At 42.3% G+C, this 26371-nt stretch overlaps 1 protein-coding gene and 1 long non-coding RNA gene across 5 annotated transcripts in view; one reads left to right on the top strand and one right to left on the bottom strand.

Moving 5' to 3' along the window:
- The window catches only part of AFAP1 (actin filament associated protein 1), a 47270-nt gene that overhangs the window by 9115 nt on the left and 11784 nt on the right, over positions 1-26371 (bottom strand). The window contains exons 4-14 of one of the 4 annotated variants that reach the window (XM_083519199.1): positions 23156-23264; positions 21565-21776; positions 20936-21115; positions 14771-14863; positions 12413-12497; positions 11942-12091; positions 9832-10043; positions 7342-7487; positions 5326-5443; positions 3884-4141; positions 1763-1877 (exon numbers count right to left, since the gene is read on the bottom strand). In XM_083519199.1, the coding sequence (XP_083375325.1) occupies positions 1763-1877; positions 3884-4141; positions 5326-5443; positions 7342-7487; positions 9832-10043; positions 11942-12091; positions 12413-12497; positions 14771-14863; positions 20936-21115; positions 21565-21776; positions 23156-23264 (1678 nt within the window). Of the gene's footprint in view, positions 1-1762; positions 1878-3883; positions 4142-5307; positions 5444-7341; positions 7488-9831; positions 10044-11941; positions 12092-12412; positions 12498-14770; positions 14864-20935; positions 21116-21564; positions 21777-23155; positions 23265-26371 lie in introns of all 4 variants that reach the window. The other 3 variants (XM_083519202.1, XM_083519201.1, XM_083519200.1) reach the window with 3 other exon arrangements.
- On the top strand, positions 7496-9824 carry LOC310714443. The gene is made up of 3 exons (XR_014529772.1): positions 7496-7692; positions 8146-8236; positions 9433-9824. It is a non-coding gene; the product is annotated as an uncharacterized lncRNA (long non-coding RNA).

Below are 26371 nucleotides of genomic sequence, written 5' to 3' on the forward strand. Positions count from 1 at the left end.
AAGAACTACTCAACACCTCCTTTGCCTCTGTCTTCACCAAAAGGAAAGCGATGCTCAACATTGTGACAACAGAATAAATGATGTAAGGAAGGAGCTGCAGCCCAAGACAGGAAAAGAGAAGGGAACACCTCGCTACTTTAAATGAATTCAGCTCTCCAGGGCCTGATGAGCGACATCCAAGGGTACTAAAGGAGCTTGCGGATGTAATTTCAGAGCCTTTGTCTATTATATTTGAGAATTCTTGGAGAATTCTTGGAGAACGGATGGAGGCAGGGTACTGTTGTCCCCATCTTCAAAAAGGGGGAAAAGGAAGACCCAGATAACTACCGACCGGTGAGCTTAACATCGGTATCAGGGAAGGTCCTAGAACAGAAAATTCAAGAGTCGGTCTGTGAGCATTTAGAAAAGAAAGCTGTGATTACTAAGACCCAGCATGGGATTCTCAAAATAAGTCATGCCTGACCAATCTGATTTCTTTTTCTGATCAAATTACAAACTTGGTGGATTAGGGAAATGCTGTGGACATAGAGTATCATGATTTCAGTAAGGCTTGTGACAAAGTCCCCCATGATATTTTCACGATGAAACTGGTAAAATGTGGGTTGAACAAGGCAGCGGTTAGATGGATTTGTAGCTGGTCGACAGACCAAACCCAAAGAGTACTCATTAATGGTTCCTCATCATCCTGGAAAAAAGTGACAAGTGGGGTGGCACAGGGTTCTGTCCTGGGCCCATTGTTCTTCAACGTCTTCATAACGACTTGGATGAAAGAATTGAGGGGATGCTCATCAGATTTGCAGATGACACCAAACTTGGAGGGATAGCTAATACTGCAGAAGACAGAATCAGAATTCAACATGACCCTATCAGATTGGAGAACTGGACACAAGCTAACAAAATGAATTTCAATAGGGACAAATGTAAGGTTCTGCACTTAGGCAGATGCATAAATATAGGCTGGGGGACATCTGGTTTACTAGCAGTACATGTGAAAAGGATCCAGGGGTCTTGGTGGACCACAAGCTTAACATGAGTCAAAAGTGTGATGCAGCAGCAAAAAAAAGTGAATGCTGTTCTGGGCTGCATCAAGAGAAGTCTAGTGTCCAGATCAAGGGAAGTAATAGAACCCCTCTATTCTGCCTTACTCAGACCACACCTGGAATACTGTGTCCAGTTCTGGGCACCACAATTTAAGCAGGATGTTGACAAGCTGGAACGTGTGCAGAGGAGGGCAGCCAGGATGATCGAGGGTCTGGAAAGTAAGCCTTATGAGGAGCACTTGAAGGAGTTGGGTATGTTTAGCCTGGAAAAGAGGAGACTGAGAGGAGATATGAGAGCCATCTTCAAATATCTTAAGGGCTGAAACATGGTGGAAGGAGCAAGCTTGTTTTCTTCCTGCTCTAGCTCTGGAGGGTCGGACATGAACCAATGGCTTCAAGTTGCAAGAAAGGAGATTCCAACTAAGCATTCGGGAATAACTTTCAGACAGTAAGAGCTGTTTGGCAGTGGAACAGACTCCTGCGAGAGCTGGTGGACTCTCCTGCCTTGGAGGTTTTTAAGCAGAGGTTGGATAGCCATCTCCCATGGATGCTTTAGCTGAGATTCCTGCACTGGCAGGGGGTGGGACTAGATGACCCTTGGGGTCCCTTCCAAGTCTTAAGATTCTACAATTCTATGTAGCTGATTAAACTGTTAACTGATTAAAAATATTTTAACTGACTGAAAAAGTCGATTTTTCTTTCCTTAAACAGGAAACACTCACTAGAATTGCTGCGTTTTACATTTGAAGCAGATTCTGATTTCTTTTGTGGGTTGTTTAATGTTCTTCCTTTCCCCATTATTCCATTTGTAGCAGCAGAAGCCTTCTTTCCTTTAAACTGATAGAAAAAAAATATGTGTTTAGTAATTAAATATATATTTAGCAGTAATTATTCAATGACAGGGTTTACACTTTTCCTAGAACAAAGCTTCAAAACTGTCCCAAGCTGCCCAATTGGAAGCAGGTTACAAGTTTAAAAAACTAGGTCAGCTGGGAAAGATTCTAAAGCAGCAAAGATAAAACAAAAAGCACCTGCAGTTTCTTACTGAGCAGCACACAACAGTGAGACTGCACATTTCTTAAGTCACAGGCTACAGGTGACTATTCAAAATTTTGAGGAAGCATTCAGAATGTGCCACATGGTTTTGCAAGGATCTATGTTGCTAATTAACCGCAGTGCATGCTGCTCAAAAGACCACACTTTGTCCCTCTCTTCAGGAACCTGGGAAGGAAGCAAACCACAAGTGCTGGCTTACTGTTTTGTATAAAGCAGCATTGGTGGTTCACTTCTCGCCTAGCAAATTACCAAGGTAAGCCAGAAACAAACTTTGGCTCACCATCATGGTTTCTTGGAAGAGAAATAAAGAATGAGTGCTGGTTTACTCCCCAGCACATTGGAGAAAGAAGTCAGGGGAGGGAAGTTGGGGGGGGGGGTACCCTTGAGCAGAATTGCTTGCCCCCTTTTGCTATGTTTTGAAGTGAAGCATGAATCAGGTGAGTGTGAAACTTTACCCTCCAAAAAAGGAAGTCAATTTCAAATTTGCATACAAAAAGCAGAATTTCAGCCCTAATTCTGCTGCCTGACTTCAAAAGTAACTATACTGTGAGATTTTGACTTTTCTACCTCAAAGCTGTTTTACATATAACAATTTCAAACTTGGGGAATATGTACAGTTGCAATCAAAATTATTCAACCCCTATTGCAAATCAGGTTTACTATCAAAATTTACAGGCTTTCAGCTGTTTGCAATGAGCATTATTATTATTATTATTACTACTAACTGAATTTATATACCGCCCTATACCCAGGGGTCAAAAACAAAGGCAATTGCAATAGCTCAGGAAACACCTTGGCTTGGATTCAGATGAGCAGCTTAGTTGATGAGCTACCAAAGCATTTAAACAAACAAACAAAAAAGATGCTCCACAGTTCAAATATATTCCAAGATAAAGTGGTGACCTTGCCACTAGGTTGTTACTACCTTGCCAACAACAACATCCTTGCTGTATTATACTGTATTGTTTAATTAGTGTTTTTATGGAGCAGTCAAGCAATTTCGTTGTCCCCGAAGGGGGCAACGACAATAAAGATATTATTATATTATTATTATCCTGCCCAACTGCTTGTGAAGGTTTTCACCAGCTCATTTTTTAATCTGAAAATGCCCGCCATGCACGGGGTTCACAGACTGTTTTGAGCTTCTGAAAGAATAACACCCCAGAAAGAATTTGAAAAGAGAATGGGGCACAGAATTGAGCACACATACAGATTCTAAATGTAACTTTTGTATTCAAGATTAGTGGATGTTTTCTTGTGGAACTGAAGGGTGCCTCCTATTCAACAGAGTGGAAAGGCTCAGACAGTATGAATTACACGTGGTTTCTGCACTCTTAACTGTCAGTACAGTACTGCCAACACCTGTGTGTGAATGTGTGTGTGCATGTGCATGTGCATGCTCTACTTTTAAAATCTAGCCCAGACATGAACAACCTATGGCCCTTCAGATCTTGTTAGATTCCAAATTCCCATCACCCCAGGCCAGCGTGGTTAGTGGGACTTGTAGAACAATGACACCTGGAGGGTCAGTGGTTTGGTAGCTCTGACCTAGACTAACCCAATGAAGAGAATCCCCTGGGAGCATAGCATGGGTTGATGGGCTTGTGTTTTATTTCACTGATTCCTCCACCCTCCAAAAAATATTATGCATTTTTATGTGACTATTAAACAACACAATTGGCAATGCAGCATGCCGCCTTGTTTACATTTCAAGTGTTTGGTGCCAGTGCATTATCTCAGAGATACACAAAAGAAAGTTGGATTAAGAGAAATAAGCAGCGCAGTACCTGTGACACAGATCCCCTCCCCACAGCAGAGGTATTAGTGACAGATTGAGCAGAAGACAGATTGGATGAGACAGGATATTTATAGTGGTTAGAGGAGAGTTTGTCAGTAGATAACCTATTGGTTTTTCGGTCTGCTGGTGGGTAGCGTGCAAAGATTTTCGGAGACGGCAAGTTATCGTACAGGCCCATATTATCATAAAGCCCATCTTCTCTCATGTTTCTGCCACGAGAAGCAGGAAAGCCATCTTCCGGTTCCCACTGAAACACACATACTTAGTAAATTAACACAAGCTTCATGCATTGGGGGGAAAACATGAAACCATTAGAAAGTTATTTCTGAGATCCCCGTCTCAGCATGCATTGCCTCCATAAGAATCTGCTTTAATTTTAATTACCATAATTCTCTCAGTTCTTGAGCTACTTTTGGAGGCTGCAGTAAGGCCCATCAAGGCTCTACTGAAAGGGATATCATGGGGTTGCCATCTTGGGTCTATTCCCCACACGGCCATAATATGGGAGGAATTCAGCATCATGCTGTTAGGATTGTTCAGTCAGCACAAGTATTTTTGCTTGCCAGGTGGAATGATCTCCCCTCTTCTCCCCCGAGAACTGTTCTGGGGGATTCTCCTGACCCCCCCAGAGCCAATCTGGCGGGGGGGGGGGAGAGAAAACGTTCTGCTGTGCTAATGGGACTCATTACGCTTGCTCCTGCCACCACAACTATTTAGTTCAATCCAGCCCTGTGATTCCAGATGCAGCATTTATGCTATCTGTCCTTACTGAACCTACAACACAAGTGCCAATGACATAATAAAGATACAGAAGTTGGCTGGTGGGTGAAAACCACAAGGAAAATGAGATAGCAAGCATCTGGCTATACCATACTAGGATGTGGCCTGGTTCATATGTAGAGAAGATGCTTAAGAAACCAGTTTGTTTTGGTAGAGACAACCTCAAACCAGTTTCCATGAAGTCCAAAGCAGTTTAAGAGCTTCCTAGAAACCAGACTCTCATCCTGGTTTGAACACAGAGCTTAAACCACAGTTTCCTAGTGTGAATATAATGTGGAAATGGTTTAACAAGTCAAGAAGTCTCCTTTGCAGCCCAGAGAAGAGAAAGGGGATGAAGGAGACAGCAGCAGCAGCAGCAGCAGCATTCTCATTTCATTCTTAGTTTGTGAGGTTCAGATCTGATCAAATCTTAACTTTAAACTTTTCTCTGGGAGTTGCATTAATGCTTTGGCTAATAGAGGACTATTGAATTGTATATATTTATGCTGATATACATGGGCATGTAGTATTAAAACTATATGCCCTACTTTCAAAGAATCTGTACTTGAGACACAGCAGTATGTTGGGATCATGCCCAGTGAAACTCTGACAAGTGACTTTGGGGGCTCAACACACATAAATGATTTGACCTACACAAAAATCAATTCTTACTGATCCATTTATGCAAGGAACATCGTCATAATGAAGTGCCACCCCGCTGGGACACGCATAGCCATTGGCAGCATTTCCTCGATAAGGATTAGTAGACAGAACCCGTCTGTTCATAAAACTAAAACAAAAGCAAAAACAGAACAGAGTTTATGCTGAAAGCACACACAGGGAGTAAGCATGATTCACCCTTCATCTCTCCCCCCCCCCACCCTTCAAATTCTTCCTTGCATTTCTCCCTGCCTACCGAAGGGTTTTTCATTACAAACACACCCAGAATGGTATCACAGGCTGAAGTGTAAGCCAGGAATCTATCATTTAGCAATGCACTGTGTGGGTGGCGGTGGGAGAGCAGTTCCTGTACACATTAATTGATTTTTAGGAAATATAGCTATGTACTCCCCATAGCAATGGAAAGTAGGATTCTGAAGAAAAGGGCCAAAGATGACTACAGGATTTTAGGAACAAGGCTGAAGTTTTAAGAAATGAAATGATACTCTTAAATCTTCCTAGTGGTAGGAAGTTTCTCAGGAAGGAGAACGTATTTTCTGGAAATGAAAGCATGTTGTTGCATGTGGTGTCAGCAAATGGCTTCAGCTTTTTTCATCACAACTTGTAGCTCCAAAACGACAAATAATGGGAAGAGATGGACTTCACCTCACTAGAAAGAATCATTATAAACATGCTCTTGATTATACAATGGTGGCTCTTTCCCTAGGGCCTGTCTGTAGCCAGATGATGATTGCTGCATCCCAGTGCTGTTGGGGGCAAGTCTGGGGCCGGATGGATATACTGCATATACAAGTTGCTTTGATTAAATTAGTAACTTGAGTAAAAACTTGGTCCTAAGAGAAATGCAGGCTGGGTCCTTCCTTCCCAAACCATGTATTTTCTCTTTCAAGTATCTGGCAGTGGTTCAAGATTTCCAAAGCTTTCTCTATTTTTGCAGGTTGGCCCTCCACATGGTAATACTGATAACACTTGAAAACTGCCACGGGGGGCTGCTATCATCTATAATTATAGGTCTGTTAGCCAACAGGGAAGAAGTACTTCATTTGATATTTAAAGGGGGTTTGAGTTGACAGTAGGGCTTCAACATGCAATTAATTGATTGGATTAATCTATTTCAACACTTTTAATTTACTTTAAATGATGTTAAAGTATCATGCAGAAGATTTTAAAATAATACACATACATTTATTAACAGTGCTTATAAAACTGCAGTTGGCAAGCACCATCTGAAAAAAGAACTTCCTCCTTTGCTTCTTGCTTCAGAAATACTGTTTTTATCCTTATGCAAATTTATTGGTTATTCAACATTATTAATCAATTAGAATTTATTTGATTGGGCTGCAGCCCTAATTCACAGCAGGTTTTTTGTGAAGCATTTTGAGTGAACACGAGTGTTTAACAATAACATCACTATGCTCTGATACTTCATTCAGAAGTAAATCTCACTGGCTTAAATTGAATTTACTTTCTGGCAAATGTGTTTAGGACTGTAGCTTAAGTTGTTTGATGGATTAGAAATAGATACCTTCGGCTTCTACTCACAACGTCAAGCTGTCACAGACAAATCTGGTACCACTGGTCTAAATTAAGCCAGACTATGGCTGGCTGAGCAGCCTGAACCTAGCAGAGGGAAAACAAGCCTTTAACCATTCTTTTTGCCAGCTGGTTGCCAGGTTACATGACCTGGGAGGGGCGTAAGGAGCCTTCCTCTCTGCTCCTGCCCCACACCCCTTTTTAAGGGTTTACATCAACTTATTTTAGCCATCTGGGATGGAGGAAATACAGAGGTGCATCTCTGGCTGAGCAGAGGATGAGGGAATTAAGCTGACACAGCCCAGTTCCGCGAGGAACTCCTTAAGGCCAGCCGGAGATCCACTGAGCCCTAACCCACGCATCCAGGAGGATCTTCCTATAGGATTGCTCCTTACATCTTTTTGAGCATAGAGTCAAAACAATGAAGAACCTAGAGTTCCTGAAAATGTTCTTAACTGGTTTAGCTCCTCCTACCAGAAGGTCTGTTTTGCGGCTTGAATGACACTTGCCGTCACATCCACATCTATGTAGTCATAGTGCAGAGTGCCAGGATCTGCAGAGGAGCCACTTTCAGCCAGCAAAATACCAATCCACCTGCCCATGTCTTCTGAAGATGAAGCCTACACAAAGATGGGGAAATGTCAGGCAAACATGCACTCTGGTCACGTGAAAGGCATCGTTTTTCATTCAAGTGTACTTTTTTTTCATTATCAAAAACAGTGCATTCTAGTGAACGCATGCCTCACTCTTCAACAGAAAAACATTTTCAGGACAGCTCACCAAAATCAAGCTAAAAACAAGAAGAAGAATGTACAAAAACAACAAGCAGGATCAAAGCAGCAATCAATACAATTACACAAAATTAAAAGGCTAAAGAAAGTGTAAATGGCAACAGAGGCACCTTTGTAGAGAAGAGCATGTCCTAAGTGGGGCACCACAAAAGAGAGGTCTCTCTCCAGTTGCCACCTGCCTCACATCGGATGAATGGCACACCCCCCCCCCCCAGGTGACATGGGAGGTGGGAAGCCGCCAGTTAGCTCTATTGGTTAGAACTGTGTTTCCCAATTGGGGGCCATATGGCCCCCTGGGGCTGCTCAGGATATTCCATGGGGGGCAAGGTGAAAATCATGTAAATGGGAGGGAGTATGCACAACATGAGGCTAGGGGGCCACAGAGGGAAGTGAGAAGAGAAGTGATTTTTATTTTTCTAATCCTGATTGGCTAATTATTATTAAATTATTATCCGCTTGGCTCTTTTCTGTCAACTGCATTTTCCAGGAGCAGTCCTGATTTGTTTCTGGCAGAAGAGGGTGATTGCTCAGGCTCCCATTATGCCCAGTAGAGTCCGCGATCCAGACCCCCAGGTCAGGTAAGTGCGGTGGTGGGGTGGCAATGGGCAGGGCTGGGCGAGACTGAGCTGCTTGTTGCTGCCGGCAGGGCTGGACCCGTGGCATCGTAGGCCTGACTCCACAAGGCACAGGGTGCAATCCAGCCCAGTGCCTAGTGGATCGGGGCCACTGGATGTTGTCAAGGGGTGCAGGGCCCATCGGCAGAGTCAGTCTGGCTCTGCAAGGTGGGGGGTTAAATCCACCCCAAAGTGTCTACTCAGAAGAAAGCAGGACTGAGTTCAGTGCGCCTTACTCCCAGGTAAGGGTGTGTGAGTTTTATCTAGGTGGCCAAGGCTCCTCCGGATAACAATATCTTTTTGCACCAGGTCAGTGAGGACCACTTGCTTTTAAAAATTCTCCCACATATACAGAACTCCCTGTACACCTCGGTGTCAATTAACTTGGGTCAAATAAGTGTTGCTTACTTTTTGTAACACATGGGAGGTGGATCTCCCTCGGGAGGTTCCTTGGAGGTTTCTAAGCTAAGGTGGGATGGCCACCTGTCATGGATGCTTTAGCTGAGTTTCATTGCAAGGGAGTTTCACTAGAAAGAACCCTTGGGGTCTCTTCCAGCTCCATGATTTCATGTTTTTTCTGCTTCAACAATATTTCATTATGTTCCTATCATTTTATGCAATTATATTTTGTATAAAAAATGCAAAAATAAAAAATGTTCTATTTACAAACAAAACATTTAAATGGCTACCTTTCTACCTATAGGATGGGGGGGTGGGCATAGCCAGTATTTTTGCTGGGGGGGGGGCAGGCTTTCGTTAGGGTGGGGAAATCTCCTATTTGTATTGATTTTTACTTATTTTGGGGGGCAGCTGCCCCCCACCCCCTTGACTATGTCTGGGGGGGGGCACAGGAAGGAAGCAAGGTCGTAAGGGGGCCGTGGTCTGAAAAAGGCTGGGAAACACTGGGTTAGTGCATGGTGCTGATAATGCCAAGGTCGCAGGTTAGATTCTCACCCAGGCCACCTGCATATCCCTGCATAGCAGGGGGTTGGACTAGATGACCCCTGGGTTTAACTCTACAAGTCTATGATTCTATGTTATAGTACAGCATAGGCAATAATGGCAGTATTGCCATTATACAATCATACAGAGAGGTTAATGAGAGAAGCACTACATTCAAATGTAAATATTATTTTGTTTTCCGATTATCTTCTCCTCAGGGACTTAGTGAGAAGTGGAAACTAAGAACTGAAGAGAGAATCCATCTAAGCCTCTTTCTGGCCTGATATTATAGATCAATAGTATTGTACACTGCCTTGCAAATTAGGGTAATCTTGAGATAGATGTGCCCTACAGATAAGATTTGGAAGAGAGATCAATTTCCCCCAAAATAGAAGCAATTATTAGACACTTTAAATAATGGAAGCACTATAATAAAGAAGTTTCAAAAGCTGTAAATTGATCCAACCGTGAAAAGTGTGGGACAAGAGTGGGAACAAAGGAAACCCTGCTTCCAACATATAATTGGAGACTTTCCTAGGTATGGCATACATTGGTCAGAGAATGGGATTTTGCTTATGTCACTATTGGCAAAGGATAAGCACACTAAACAACTTAACCTCTAATACGGCGACCTCTTGTGCATTTCGAAGCAGGCGGAATGTCAAGGGGTGTTTGGAGTCCAATCCTGGAATAACTTCACAGCCACGGAGAGGAATAGAGACAATATGGGTCTTTAGATCTGTTCTGTCTTTGTGGAAAATGAGCTTATTATCTTTCACTCTGCACCAGCGCTCACGCCACCGGTTATTTGACAGCACATTAAGATATCCTGCAAAACACAAAGACAGGCACTTTCCACTAAAAAAAAAAAGTTCATTCAACTGGACCCACCACAAAGACCCCAAAATCAACGGCAAACTTGTGGTCGTACAAATGCCCTTCTCTCTCTGCAGTGGCCAAGGAGTGCCTGTGGTTGTGTCACCACAACACCATGGGCTCCTTTGAAATGATATATACCCACAAGGCTGTCTTACTGGTCAGCCTGTGCAAGGTGTATAAACCTCAGGACAGAGTCATATGAATATGTAAATGATTTGACCCACCAATGCTTATTAGGGTTGTTGTTCATCTCAGCTGTATCATAATTGTGTTTATTTGGGGATGACGACAAAAACATATTTTTTTAAAAATCAAGTCAACTCTGTTGCTCATCAAAATTAAGGATGTGAAACTGAAGAATAAATACTACAGCTGAGCAGAAACAGGGGGTGCTTTTAACTAAAGCTTTATTGAGCCACAGAAAAGACGTCTCTCTTTGGGCACTCTCCAGTTGGGGTGGCGGAGACAGCGCAAGTGTTTACCATGCAGCTGCACGACTGTCCAACGCACACACAAGACATGTGCTCTCTCCCCCAAGAAGCAGAAGCAGCAGCTTCCATCTTTCTTTCAAACTAGAGCTCTCAATGGAAATGTCTGAAGGCGGTTTCCAGGTGTGCTTAGAATCTTCCCCACAACAGAAAACTGAGAACAGGAAGGAGGCTTCCAAGTGCATTGATTCAACTGCACTTTGAAGCCTCCTTCAGACCCGCTCAGGGCTGGAAGCTGGGGGCTGGAGTAGGCAGGCCAGCACATTCAGGGACACTGAGGGTGGGGTAGCAGGACTGCCCCCACCACAAGTCGCTTAATCAAAATCAACACAAGTCTGCATTAGCATATTGTCTTTTTTTCCAGAGACCTAAGGGAGAGCCAGGTACACAGCCAAGCATCTCTGATGATTGCTACTGCATCAAGGTCGGCTGCCTCTGTAGACTGCCATGGGAACTTTAAAGAAAACTCTTAACCTTGGGGCATTTTTCTCTATTACTCTTGCTTGAAAGTGGATGAGGACCCACTTCTGGTTTGTGTGTTTGTTTGTTGTGTTTATATCCCACCTTTTTCTCCAAGGTGGTGTGTGTGGTTCTTCCCCTCCTCATTTAATCCCCACAACCCCCCTGTGAGGTAGGCGAGGCTGAGAGGAAGTGGCTGGCCCAAGGGCGCCCAGTGAGCTTCATGGCCAAGTAGAGATTTGCATCCTGGTCTCCCAGGTCCTAGGCTGACACTTTAACCACTGCACCACACTTCTCAACACTGTAGAGATGGAAAAAGTACTAGAGAGCAATAAAAAGGGGCTGCATGTAATAGTAAACCATGTTTTAGCACTATGTACTTGCGCAGGAAGACACAGCCACAAGCACATGGCGCTCTCTCTCTCTCGCTCCCTCTCTCAACAACTATACAGCAACCAGGAGGAATTCAGCAGAGTTTAGTTGCACTTTCCACAAAACCTGGCTTGTCAGTACCTGCAAATCAAAGATTCTGGTTAAAACAAACAGTGTTTAAGCTTCATAACCCATACTTTGAAGCTGGATTGTTTAAAAACAGACCAGAATTTGTTTTAAATTATGATCTGTGGTCCATACAAAGCAAGCCAGGTCTTGTGGAAAGTGAACCTAAGCACTGCTTAAGTCCTCTCAACCACATTTGAAGTTGGGACACAGATGAGAGTGGAGATGCCAATCTTGAAAGCTACTATTAAATCATCAGAGCCCAAATTCAGTGGGTGAAAGAGGAACGTAACAGTAAACCTAGGAGATTGAAACACCACTAAATACTGAAGTTTGGTGGAGCTTTTTCTACCTGTTGCCCTTTCAAGTTTAATTGCAGGTAGCAACATGGGAAGTTACTCACCACAAGTTGGGATATCTTCTTCAGCTGATGAGGTTTGTTCATCTGTGGAGGGCTTCTTCTTTCCTAGGCCAATTATCTTTGTTATCTTCTTCCCTGTTACTTTAGACACAGTGCCCTTGGAATCTGTCTTAGAGCTCTTTTTCCTCTTTACTATTAAGAAAAGCATGCACGTGTCAGTCTTGCAAGATTTCAAAATTTCACACCTGCATCTTTAACAGCAGCCCGGCATCTACATTTGGAGACCTCTTAAGATATTGTAACCAAATTTTGTGTGGTGGTTCCTGAGCTTAAGGAACAGGTTTTCAGCTACGTTGCAATACAACTGGACATCGTTATGAATCAAGCTGGCAGAATGAACCTTTCCTCAGAGTGAATGTCTATGAAAATTCCATTTTTCTTCTCACCTTTCCAGCACTTAAAATACTGTGAACATTTTATGGTGTGACTCAAACACTGTCAGTAGCATATTACCTTGCTCTTTTCCATTACAGATGGCAGCTATTCCATTTTCTACAATCCCCTCACCATCAGAACTTGGTCTTTCTGAAGATAGTTTCTGCAGGACAAAAGAACTAGGTCATCAGTAATGGGGTCACAGTGGAACTGATGTATTATGAATCAGAATGTGCCCACTATTTATCTGGCCATGGGACAAATTTGAGACAGTCAATAATTTATTTTCAAAAATTAACCTCTTCACAGAAGCATTAAATGCATAATACTTGTCAAACCCATTCAATATTACATTATTCCTCCACTGTGGAATTATCTGTACAATACTTTTGTAAAAAATGATCAAAGTGCTTTGACTCTATATAAACCAGAGTCCAGATTTACTTTCCTTCTGTAGTTATTTATAAATGACCCGGGGGAGTCATGTGGAGCTCAGTCACAAAAGGTAAAGTATTGCATTTCCTAATAGAGACTATACCTCTGCCCTTATTTCCCATTACATTTCTGCCCATGGCCTTTACTTGACCGCCCTTGGATCATTCTCCTCAGTGTTTTTGCTATTCTCCTAACAGAAGAGGGAGTTCATTCTAGCCTTTATCTGACACCAGATCACTTGCATTGCAATTAAATGCCTTCTTAAAACCACTTTTTCAGCAATGTTTGGCTTCACCTCTAAATTCCCACCCAGCCACAACTGTGACCCATGACTTGTGACTGGCCTGCCCCTGGACAGACATGTGCGGAGAGGATGCCTGCAGGAAAGGAGCCTAGCCATGAACAGCTGCTGCTGCTGCTTCTGGGTAGACTTCCATCAACTCAGAACTCCCAGTCATGCAGAGGTCCCAACTGATAGCAGCCTTATTGCACAATGCTTTTTATATTTGTGGTGCTACGAAAAGATAACAGGAAGAAAATTAGCCTATCCACATGTACATCTGAAAAGAGCTGTTAAATCTTTTCACAGTACACCTTTTACCCTCTTTCTCTTCATTCCACCTCCCAGGGATTTCTATGTTCATTTTCTTTATGCATATATTGAGTCCTTGATCTCACTATGCACCAAAATTTAAGCATTCCTTCATTGTGCTGATGTTCCTGAAAATATCTGAATAATGGTGCTGGAACCCTGCCTGTCTGTGCTCACAAACAGTCAGAGCTCTCTTTGGCAAACACTGGGCCAAAAACAACATTCACAGCAGTTGCAGAAGAAGATTGCTCTTATTCCTGCATGAGTGTCTTGCAGTTGTTTTGAGGGAAAGCCTTTTTCCCATTTCCTTTTTGCAGTAAAAGAAAAATAAACTTTTTTGTAATTTGTTTTCCTCCACACAGGCTGATGCCCCAGCACCCAAAGCACACTTCTCCTCCTCCTCTGTTCTGTTAACTTGCAGGCAGGAGCAGCAGCAGCAGGAACAGTGGCGGCGGCAGGGGTGTGCAGTGAATGGAAACTAAGTTTTCCTTTCTCTCCTCCATCACCCTAATGCACTGGGCAGCACAGCACATCAGGGCAGAACACCCAGAGGACTAAGCAAAGCAGCCCAGAGGAAAATTACCGTGCTTTTTCATCTATAAGACGCCCCCATGTATAAGATGCCCCCTATTTTGGGGGACTGAAATTTCAGAAAATGGGGGAGATGGCAAAGCTTTTTTTGCGGAGGATTGCCCAGAGCTGTTGAGCTTTTTTGGGGGGGGGATTACCGAGGGTTGTTGAGCTTTTTAAGGAGGGGGAATGCCAAAAACCGCTCACCTGCACACACCTTTCAAAATCCACCTCCCGTCTGTCCCCTCGCCGGCAGAAGCTGCCAACTGCCTGCCCAATTGCTGCAGCGTCGGACAATCAACACCACCCACTGACGCAGCAACCAATAACATGCACAATAGCCGCTGACAGCAACCAATCAAACGTCCACCCTATGCACTACCCATGTATAAGACGATGCCCACTTTTTAGCATGATTTTTAAAGGGGAAAACCTCGTCTTAGCCACGGAAAAGTATGGTATCCAATGGTTCCCTGGGCTTCATGCCCTGAAACTGGAGGGTATCATTTGTCTACCATGTTTGACTTTAAAGATCAGGCAGATCAGGAAACCAAAAATGAAAGGTAATTAACAAGAAAACTAAAAGGACAGCAATCTTCCATTTTTTTCAAAACAGACACGGGGAAGGGGGCTTGTTTTGCAAGTCTGTGTGCCTGAAATGATTAGCACACAACTAGCAAAAATGTATTACTTAAAAATGTAGAAATCCTCATTTGAGATAGTGACATATATGAAGAGACTCTCAACCAAACCATTATTCTCAGAAAAGGTTAACTACCCATATTTCATGGTGCAACACTCATACACTGCATTTTCCAGTAGTCTTATTGTACAATTACCTTTTCCAGTTCAGTCTTGTGCACAGGAGAATTGGATGAAGGTCCATCTGAATCTGTAGCTCCAATATAGTTGCTGCAAACTTCCTTAATTACCTTCAAAGAAATGCAAAAAGAAAAGAGCCATTTTTTCTTGAAACTGAAGATATTGTACTGGAGGGGAGGAGAACATATAAGAGATTGGGATTGTAGTTAGCTGCTATCTTGAAAATATCATAAATATCGTAAAAATATGAATTCTGATACTTCTCAAGGATGCCATCTTTTTATACTTCTCATTATGTTTAGTCAGCTTCTTTATGCATGTCTTGGAGGAGCCACAAGGTAAAGAGGTGGAAGGTTTCAACTTCCATAATAGCTAAACCCAAATCTGAGACAGAAAAAGGCTTGCATAAAAGGGCCCTGCAAACCAACATAACAGGACTGAGCCCAGAGGCAAATAATACTGTGTCAGACACATTAAATAACAAGTTATCCAATGTAGGAGCCTCAAAACAGCAATGCAGCAGTAGGGACAGCCATGGATCCCAATATAGTCCATTCCCCTGAGAGGTGCATGAAAAAATGTTGAAATACACACACTTTTTGCCCTGGCTGGAACAAGCCAACAAGACTTCAGGTATGGGGTCGACCTTTAACTCAGCCTTGCTGCTCAGGACCAGGGCTTAGGATTGCTCAACCCATCTCGCTTCTTAGCCTTGTTGCACAACCACCATTTATAGAAATAGCTTACAACAGTTGTCTGACCCTTCATAATTTTCTAGATTTCCATTGATGCTATTATTTTTTCAAGCATCATGTACCATATCAAAACAATTTTATAGCAAGTGTAAATTATGTAAGTTATGTTGTCATTGCATTATTCCACGCCAGGGGTCAGCAACTTTTTTCAGCAGGGGGCCGGTCCACTGTCCCTCAGACCTTGTGGGGGGCCGGACTATATTTTGGAGAGAAAAAAATGAACAAATTCCTATGCCCCACAAATAACCCAGAGATGCATTTAAAATAAAAGCACACATTATACTTATGCAAAAACACCAGGCAGGCCCCACAAATAACCCAGAGATGCATTTTAAATAAAAGGACGCATTCTACTCATGTAAAAAAATGCTGATTCCCGGACCATCTGCGGGCCGGATTTAGAAGGCGATTGGGCTGGATCCAGGCCCCAGGCCTTAGTTTGCCTACCCATGTTCCACGCCATTTACTTCAATGCAAAGAAACACAATGTGGGGCGGCGGCAATCCATCACATATCATTTGTGGAATGAAAACAGCAGCAGCAACAGTAAATACAGATAGTATTCACTTGATTGATTTCAGTTCTGGGTGTGAGACGAACAAGCATACATGGGAAATTTTCGCTCCCACTTCTGTTTTCACCAGTCATTCCTGACAGCAACAGAAGCCGAGGCTGGAATGGAGACATGTCCTTGCATGAAACCTCCTTCTCAACATCACAATAGAATGAGTTCTTTTTTTCCTCTAGTGCCAGCTATATCTTCCTACTTATTTTGGCATTATAGCCAGATGGGATACGGATTTTCTGTTCTCCCACTCTGGAATATATCTCAAGGGATTTTTCAGCAACACCACTATACTTAACAACTTTTTCTTTTGTATCACAGGCACCCCCCACAAGACTAGTTAATAATTCTTTTCAAAGCGTCCTCTTTTTAAAAAATTGGTAGGAAAGTTGGAGTAACAAGGCTGATTTGTTGGACAAAGTGCTAAGCATTTTTATCCAAAAATGTGAATTCTAAAACAGATTTGGAAGTATTCAAAAAAAATTCAAATGGATGTACTTCCCTTTACTGCAAATGTACTGTATTTACACAAAAAAGCTGCACTTCTGCTGCTGCCTCTTTCATGACCCTGACAAAATTGCTCATATTTTCAGCATCTGCTCATCCCACAGAGTCAATTAGTTTTGGCCACACACAATAATGGAAGTCAAAGAGAGGACACAAGAAATAACTTGGCAGTGATCATGGAGCTGTATCTGTGCACTCATGCATTTTCTCAAAAGCCTTATTTCACCACTACAGCAGGAAGGGATCCAGAGTCCTCACAGTCATCAAGACAGCTGTTTCCACCCAAAAGAGATCGCTGCAAAGGAAGCTTTGGTGGGTTGTGGGTAGAGACCTCCACACCCTCAATCCCACTGCAGTGGCAATTTTATTTGATTTAACCATGCTCTTCAAGAACAAATCAACAAATTAAAAACAATGAAATCATCAATAAACTGAAAATTATAAAACGGCAGAAGAGATCCTGCAGCATCCCGCTCGCTGTCTTGGCTTCTTTGCTCTTTGGGGCTGGGGGGGGGGACCCGGGCTTCCCCTGACAGCCCCAGAAGCTCTGGAAGAAGCGCAGCCTGTCCACTGCTCTTTGGGGCTGGGGGGGGGGGGACCCGGGCTTCCCCTGACAGCCCCAGGAGCTCTGGAAGAAGCGCAGCCTGTCCACTGCTCTTAGGGGCTGGGGGGAAATAAGATTTTTTTTCTTGATTCCCCCCCCCTAAAAACTAGGTGCGCCTTATGGAGCTAAAAATACGGTAAATAAAATGTTAAGATTTTACACTATAACCAAAATGACTTCTGCTTGTTGTTTTTGAAATCAATATAATCTGTTTACTTATGAGCACACATGGGATTATGATTATGTCTAAACAAATATTTTAAAGCACTTTGGACCAGATTCAACTAAGCAGATGCAGAATGCTAGCAGAATGAGACATTCCTCTCCTCCCCCATGTATATTCCTCTCCCCCCAATGACCTCTGAGAGGTCTGGAGACCCTCCCTGAACAGCCTGTGCAGGGGGAGAGGGGAGATCGTTCTGCTGGGCAAGCTGAAATGCTTTCACTGATGAAACCATTGGAAAACCATGATGATAAATTATTCCCACACACAAAAAAAATTCAGAACAGCTACTGAAAAGTAAAAGGTGCAAAGTTTTCCCCAGGAATTTTATCAGAATAGATATATGGTTGATTATTTCACAATATGCGGCAGATGACTAAAGAAGAATTTTGGTGTATATTATGCAGTGGGTATGTTAAATAACAAGATTTGACCAATTTTATCCAAAAGTAAAATCTGAAGAACAAGATTTATTTTATTTCATGTTACATAGGATTAAACATTTCCCCTTATTACTACTGAACAATGTACAAAAACACTTAGAATGAAGTCACTTAAAAGTGCTTTGACAGGACAACTATTAGAAATCTGCAACCGTTTTTGGGATTCTTGGCTACATAATCCATCCTCAAGTATTGGAATGAAACAACACCATGTGCCTCACCTACTTATACTTAGGAAGACCTACCTCAGAGATTAAAGGAGAAAGGCAAAGGAAATAATATATTTTTAAAAAGAAGATTATCTTAAATTCCCCACAAATAAGCAGGGCATAGAGTAGGGAAAGCAAACAAACCTGCCTGATCCGTCTGAACCTTCCTAGTGCTCCAGAGAAGGTAGATAGATAGATAGATAGATAGATAGCCCATCAAACGAGAATTGAAAGACACAGGGGAAAAAGTAGGAAGGTAGGTAGGCATACTGATGTTTATGGTACAGTAGTAGCTTTCCATATTGAGGCACACTCTGTGTCAAGAACCTGTTACCAATAGTTTAAGCAACCAGAGGAAGTCAGACAATATAGTTCAGAAACCCAAATAGAGCTCAGAGACCAACATCAGCACTTAGGCTAAGTTCTTATCAGGTAATTGGGCGCAGAGAGCCAAAAGAGGGAGGGGATCCTGTATCAGAAATTTTAACTAACAATTCCGTTTTTGAGATCAAAAGGCAAGGGACAAATACTACAAATCAATGTTGTGAAAGAGACATCCCTCCAACCCTTTTCTGGTTTAGACCAAGGAAGTAGACTTTATAACCTGATGAAAATCAGAGTTCAAGTAACATGCAAGGGGAAGGTTTTTTTTACGGATCTGGGAAAGGTGTTATGCAAGAATCCAGCACAAACAAGTAGGCACAGGACTTAGGCTCACACAAAGGGAACTCAGAAGAAGCATTTACAGTTAGAACCGAAAAGGTGCCGTCATGCAGGCAGGGCAGGAAGTCGGGAGCAGGAGCTGAGCTCAGGCTACAAGGCAGAACAGAGGGCAGACATAGGAGGAAGGCTCCAGAATAGATCAAAGGGTCTCTGAAGCTTACCGCTACCAGGACAGCTCCAAAACACACTTATTCAAAAGAGGACTCCCAACTTGAAAAGGAGCATGGACACATAGGAGGAGATCCCATCAAAGGAGGATTCCAGACAGGACAAGACGGCACAAGACACGACAGACCTGAGGCAACGAAGAAGGGGCTGCACCAGCCAGCTGTGTGGAGAGTTAGTGGGGAACCTGCTGCTTCAAACACAAAACTTTAAAGGAGACAGTGGCGTAGCGTGGGGGGTGCAGGGGGGGCCGGCCTCACCGGGCGCAACATCTGGGGGTTAGAGTTAGGGGGCGCAAATCCACGGGTTAGGGGGCGCAAATTACTTGCCTTGCCCCGGGTCCTGACAACCCACGCTACGCCACTGAAAGGAGATATACAGTACACTCTACGATAGGGCAAGCAGGGGAAAGATGTGACTGTATTCACACTGCCATTTGCCACCATGCGGCTCACGGGTGACTAAACCACATTTTATAAAGCATTTAATGAAGATGTCCAGTTCTGGGAAGGTACCTGTATTGCAAAATAGCTCATTTGCAAGAAAGGAGTGGAGTTAGAATGAGAGAAGGCTGCATATGAGACTGGCTTCCACTCTAGCCAGTGTATCTTGTCTCTGAAGCAGAACAGGCAGTGTGAAAATAGCCCTTCAGTCCTTACAAGGTAGCTGCTTCCTTGTGCAAACAGGCATGAATCAGAATGCCAATTTGCAAACAGCATGTAAAAGCAAATGGGCAATAATTCTTCATAAACTACTTTAATAAATTTCAAGAGCCACTGGAGAAAAGTTACTTTGCCTGAGAGTCCTTCTGAAACTAATTTAGGCTTCAACACTGCAAAGGAGGTGGAAGTATATGAAAAACGGAACTTTAGTAATTACAGGCAATTGCTTACTATGCGGCAAAAGTGCCTTGATAAGAGTAGCAGCATTGAGCTCATTCCGTTTCTGAGGTCAAGGACAACTTTCTGCCAAAATTAATCACCTGCCTTTCTATTGTGCTTTGTCAGCATGCAGTTGGATTTCAACATATGGACGCTTCAGAGCCCCCCTAAGGCAGAAAGAAATTTTAAGTGGCTACTACAGAATCATAAATACAAATGTAACACTTTTTGCCTTAGCTTTTTAGAGAAATAATACTTTCCGCATGCAAAAAGATAGCCCTAACATGTGCAGTCATCAGCCAAGCTGCAATTGTTTGGAACAAAGTCCCAATGGAACAAGAGAAGTGAAATCTGGTGACTTTTAAGTGAACTGAATCAGGACTAACTTTAGCTAAAAGTAGGGCTATTTACATTTCAACTACTTCGGATTGTTGGTGAAACCTGAATAATTACACTTTTTTAAATAACCAAACATATGAACAGAAAAAGTAAAACAACAAAAAGTAGAAGCTGGGAGTGAAAATTTGAGAAGGCAGGAGCAGATTAAAAGATGAATGAGTACTAGGTCACATCACCAGTTGACTGAATCCTCAGAGGAGGACAACAGCAACAACAGCACCACACTAAGCCATCTCATACAATGTTTATGTATGGGTTAAGGATACTCGTGGGCTGAATTATCATTCCACCAGTAGCAGCTGGCAGGATGCAAGGGGTGGAGCTGCACTGCTCTCCCAACTCCCCAACACCATGTGTGGCTGCTACTTACCAAGGGGCATGGCATGAACAGCTCAGCGTGATGCTCAGTGTGATGCGCAGCGGCAGAGCCAGTTTGACTCTCCTGCCACAGTGGGAGGAACCATGCTGCGCTGCCTGCACCTCACCCTCTCAGTAAGCAGCAGCCAAAACATGGCGTTGGGAAGCTGGGAGAACAATGTACCACACCATGGGCCAACGCTGCTGCATGCCCCAACGCCACGAGTAATGGAATAGTGCCAACACTTCACACTTCCAACAGATCTTCAAGTTTACTCACATTCTTAAACACACTTTTATGGCACCAAGATCACTATAAGAAACGGGACTGGTTAAAGTTGCAGTACGTACCTTCAGCCACTGATCTGCCTGCTCCTTGCTCTGTACAGCAAGCACTAAAGCATCTTGCCCCTGGTGTGTGATTTTCAGCTCATGCTTCTTCTTTTTACTATCTTTGGGAATGTATGTAATACTGCAGCCACTCAACAAAAGTTCCATCTGAGGCTGTTGGTCCTTGGAACTCTTATAGCACTAAACACACAATTAAGAATGATATTAGGATAAAGCTTCATTGTGTGCAAAAAGCAATTCCAATCTAAAGCTAAAAAAATTTTTTTTTGCTTCATCTTTCCACTAATCAAAGATAAACAGCATCAACATTAACACAACTATATTGAGACCATGTCATGGTTCCTAAAATAGCAATAAAATTTGTTGTCAGAAAAACTAGTAATGAAACAGAAGCCCCAGCTGAATTCTAGTACTCTGATCCACAAAGCTTTTCCCTATGGCAATAAATTTTGCTGCTGTGAGATTTTGTGATAAGTGGGTTGTCCTGCTGGTTATGTTTTCACCAGGCTAATGGCAGCAGCAGGTCAGCCAGCACACTCAGGCAGGTGGCTCACAGCCTCATGGATAGATTTCCCAGGCTTCAATACACTATAACTGGCATTATCACAAAAACCATAAATTTTAGTCACCAGTAGTTTGTTTTCTTTGATCACACAAAGCAGTTTAGTCCACTGCCCAAATCGCTTCTTTCTTAAAAGGAAGGCACAGATTTTAGCATCCTTAACAAGGTCCATCGATGCTTCTTCAGAAGGCCACTGGTGTCTCATTTTCTTCCCTTTCCCATCCTCATCCTCTTCATCATAAGACTCGTAAGAGCTGCTCATAGCATCAGAATCGTAATCTTAGGGAAAAAGTGGTGGGGTGGGGAGTTCTATTAAAATAAACTTAACCAAACAGCACATCCCAACAAAGCAACAATTGGAACAAAACAGTCTGCTCAGAATGATTTCATGTCTATCAAAACATTTTCTTAAGTAATATCAGTAGATTAAAAGATCAATAGACGTAACTCTACTGAGTAACTTTTTATAGAAGTATCACATTTACATTTTCACTATCAAAGTTAGCTTACAAATAATAACCAAAGCCACAATAACTATGAAACAAAGGAAGAAATGCAGAATCCTAAACCTATTTGTTTGGGAAGTTGGTTCAAATGTTTAAGGGTCTTGTTGTCCAGCCCTCTCTCATTAACTACACCTCCTCATAATGTGAGAAGGAAAATGCTGATCTGAAAGACACCCAAATCCCAGGCCTGCCTCCTTATACATAAAATAAGTTTTATATGCCCATGAAAGGGCAAATATTTAATCAGTTTGTGCAGTCCCACAATGACTTCAATTCGACATTCTTAAGTGAGCCAACCAGATATCTACGGGAAGCCCTCTCTTGCTCAGAATCCCCAGAAATTGGTGCTCAAAGACATTCTGTTTCTAACACTGAAGCCACAGATATAGTGACAGCACAATTCAAACCCAAGATCCACCAGGATGATAAGTAAGTTTTCTCGCGGAGCCCTTATCCTGGCTTAGCCAGAGGCACAGCAGGGGAAGTCTCCTATCCCAGCTCAGCCAAAGCTGGCTGAACTGAGGCCAGTGTAAAAAGGAGTGTGGCTGGGTGGGATAACACATGGGCGACTTGCACCTATTCCAAACCCCCTTCAGCTTGGTCATGTGACCTAAGATCCTGGTAAGGGATTGGACTAGTGGACCCTCAGGATCCCTTCCAACTCTATAATCCTATGGAACCTACACTGTCAAAAAAGGCGGTGAAAGTCAAACTCTATTATAAAGGCTTGTTTTCTCTCTGCCAGACTCAGGCCAGCTCAGCCGGCAGTAGCCTTGTTCCTCAATGGAGTTTGGAAATAAGGGTAACTTATGCCAGCTTCATTTATGCCAGCTTAAATTACCCAGAGTAGATTCTGCTGGCTTCCTATAGTTAGAATTGCTTGGTAAAAAGGTCAAGCGGATCATTATTTGAAAAGTGCAAGACAGTCTTGAATGCTTGAGTAGCATACAGTGAGCAAAAATTATTCTTGGTAGGTAACCTAGAATACTGATCAAGTGTCTCAACATTTACCTTCTCAATCCTACCAACAAATGAAATGGAATCTAGTTTAGCTAAAACAGGTTTATCATTTTTGTGCAGATATAATATATATTGTCTGCATTTTTTTCCTGTTTGCAGTTGACTTTACTCAGTTGTGTATCTTTTACTTACTGGATGTGATGTATTCTGGAGCCTTTCCTGGACTGAGTGGTACTGCTTCCTCATAGTAACCTTCAGGAAGGGATGAGGAAGGTAATGGTGGTGGACCATTGTCTGGTGGCTAAATGGGGGAAGAAAGTTTATTTTTGTTATTATTTATTTATTTTATATTATTATTATATTATATTATATTATATTATATTAATATACCACTATCAAAAAACTATTATTGCAGCGGTTTACAACAATATAAAAACATAAAAGCAGGCAATAAAAGAATAAAAAGTTAAAAGCAAGTTAAAAGCAAAAAAACAAAAACCAAGCATCAATAGACCATTGTGGGGGGTGTACCCCCAATTGCCTACATAGGCCTGGCACAACAGAAAACTTTTCAGCAGGCATTTAGAAGTTGGCACAGAAGCCACCCCCTGACTCTCTGTTGGTAGGGTGTTTCTCAGGACTAGGCCGATGACACTTAAAGCTCAATTTCTCATTGTTGTCAAACAAGCCTCACCAGCTCTGGGAATGACCAAAAACTCCCTTGCAGATGATCTCAGCGGCTGAGCTGGAATATAAGGGTCCAGGCGGTCCCTGAGGTATCCTGGCCCCAAGTTGTTCAGGGCTTTGTAAATCAATGCAAGAACCTTAAACGTGGCTCATTAGCAGATGGGACAGCGAATGCAGCTGTTTTAACAACACAGTCACATGTTCTCAACCAGAATCTCCCATCATCAATCTGGCCGCGGAATCCTGCACCACCTGGAGCTTCTGACCCAGACCCAAGGGCAGCTCCACAAAAGTGAAGCACATTGAATGACCAAAAGAAAACATCAAGGTGTTGTGGTTGTTGTTTTTATATTATGTTCAGATCTTGCAACTTCTTTAGGAATCCTAAATGGAAATTTAAACATCCAAACACAGCTTTTGCTAAGCTGCCCTTTCTTCTAAGGTAGGGAAATGTGATCCGAGTGTTCTACCAATTACTTAGCAGCACAGGACTGCGCCCAAAAGTCTTCCACATCAAGACGATGTGTAACAAAGTAGAGAGAGTGATTATGATGGACAGAGAACCAAATATACTTGAATGACCAGCTGGTCTTGTCAACAGGGTGGAGGAGTGCTCTTGTGTCCCTCCACCCTTTTCCTTTCCCCCACTTTAACTAGTTGCCTTCTATAGAAAGCAATGGGAGGGAAATAAAAGGGCCCAGACTATGCCACCTCCAGGGCTGGCATCATTCACCCCCTGGTTTGGGGACCTACCAGAAAGGACTTAGTCCCACACAAGGCACTCAGGGCCAAAGGATGGCATGGCCTGACAAATTCAGCAAATCTGCTGGTTGCAACGTAAATCAAGCAAAACCAAGCAACGGGTAGCCATTTAAAACAATAACACAAATGTTTGTAATTCTAAATGGAAAGACAGAGATGTTAAATATTCAAGAATAAAGTTATCAAAGTACTTGCCCAACAGTTAAAATATCACATGGGCCTAGGGCTAAGATGTGGCAGCATTTACAAAGATAGTCCACAGCAAAATGTGCCTAGATGAGTCAGATGCTTTCCATAAAAATGCAGGTTCAAGCAAGTTGAAGAGACTGATTGGGAATAATAAAATCACTGAGTTGAGAAAGTCATTAGAAGGAGGGATGGAGATCCCTAAACATTATCATGTTGCTATTATAACAGCTGTGGTAGAATGAACAAATACAAGTAAAAATTACTCATGCTGGGAATTGGAAGAAAGCAAGTGGGACCTGAAACAATATGTGGTGTGGATTAATTCTCTTTAGGACTCCTGGAAGAATTTCACTATTAGTTATAGGATTGAACAGATATTTCTCTGGCAGCATATAAACATTATTAGTGGGCTAGAATGTGTTTTTTCTTTAAGGTGGAGAATGCAGGCAGCCTGATATTAGGATAGCTTTGGTCCTGTAGGTGAGAGATGATGGGAGGAAGGGAGGGGTATTTATATGAGGCATCATGTTTACAGAATTATTTTTCTTGGTGTAGTGTGAGGAAGATGGCGAAGCGTCACTGAATGGTTTGTGAGAAAGTTGGAGGAAGTAGTTTCTATAACCTCCAGAACCACCTGCCCCTGCAGAGTGAGAGATGGAGAGGGCAAGTGCCTGGTATGAAGGCTTTGTTCATGGGATGTTTATGGATTATTGCTCGTATATCAGTATTTGTCCAGGTTTCTCTGGGTCTCACAGAGTAGGCATGCGAGTATGTTGTTGTTTGAGGATGGGAAGCTGAGCTGTGGGAATAGTGTCAAGAGTGTGATCTGACAGTGTCCTAGAATAGTAATTATGAGCATATTAGTTTAGGGTGTTTTTGAGTTTCATTAGTGTGAATGTGTTGTTCATGTATAGAATGTGCTTGGGTGGAACAGAATGTGATGTATTTTTAGCAGTAATTATGTTTTTGTTGTATAGGGGGCTGGGAATGCAATTGAATTGTGACTGTTTTTGCATATGTGGATGGGAAGAGCAACTTGATTTTTCTTTTGCCCAATTGTTGATCCTGTTGTTTAAAATGTGGAAATTACACTTTTCATCTGTAATATTCTATTTTCTAGTCCTTAACGGATTTTTCATTTGGGAGTTTGCTATGTTTTACAATGTAGAATTTTATTTCCATTTGTGAAGCTGATTTTTATGCATAATGTGCTAAGAAGATGCACTATTTAGTTGTTCATTGTGTCAAAATGGGAAATTAGTGGTATTTTTGTATTTGTTTTTAATTCTCCCATATAAATAAATTATCAACAGTCAAAATACTAATTATCAACTTACGTTATCAAATAACAACTAAATATTAACAAATATAGTCTATCAAATACTTACGTTAAATACAATTATACACTAGCTGTCAAATACTGTCTAATATTAACTTCTATTGCATTCAAGCCATAAAATATAGTCATTTACATTGTAACAGGGATTTTCACACTATGTCCCAGGGCACCCCGAGTTCTTTGGAGAAGTAGATTAAAGACAGCTTGTGCCCTTGGTCTGCAATGTGAACCACAGGAATGTCTGGTGTTACAAGACCCAAGTGAGTACAAGACCCAAGAACACACTGCAGCATCTTGTACAATGTTCAGGGATTCTGTGGAGAACACAGATAAATTCCTTGGCATATGTCAGTAGAGCAATTATTCCCTGAAGGTAGAAGTATGAAAACAACTGAGACTGATTAACATCTCAGCTATCCAATATCGCAAAA

The sequence above is a fragment of the Podarcis liolepis genome (genome assembly GCF_965112155.1).
Source record: "Podarcis liolepis genome assembly, chromosome: 8".
Lineage (NCBI taxonomy): Eukaryota > Metazoa > Chordata > Lepidosauria > Squamata > Lacertidae > Podarcis > Podarcis liolepis.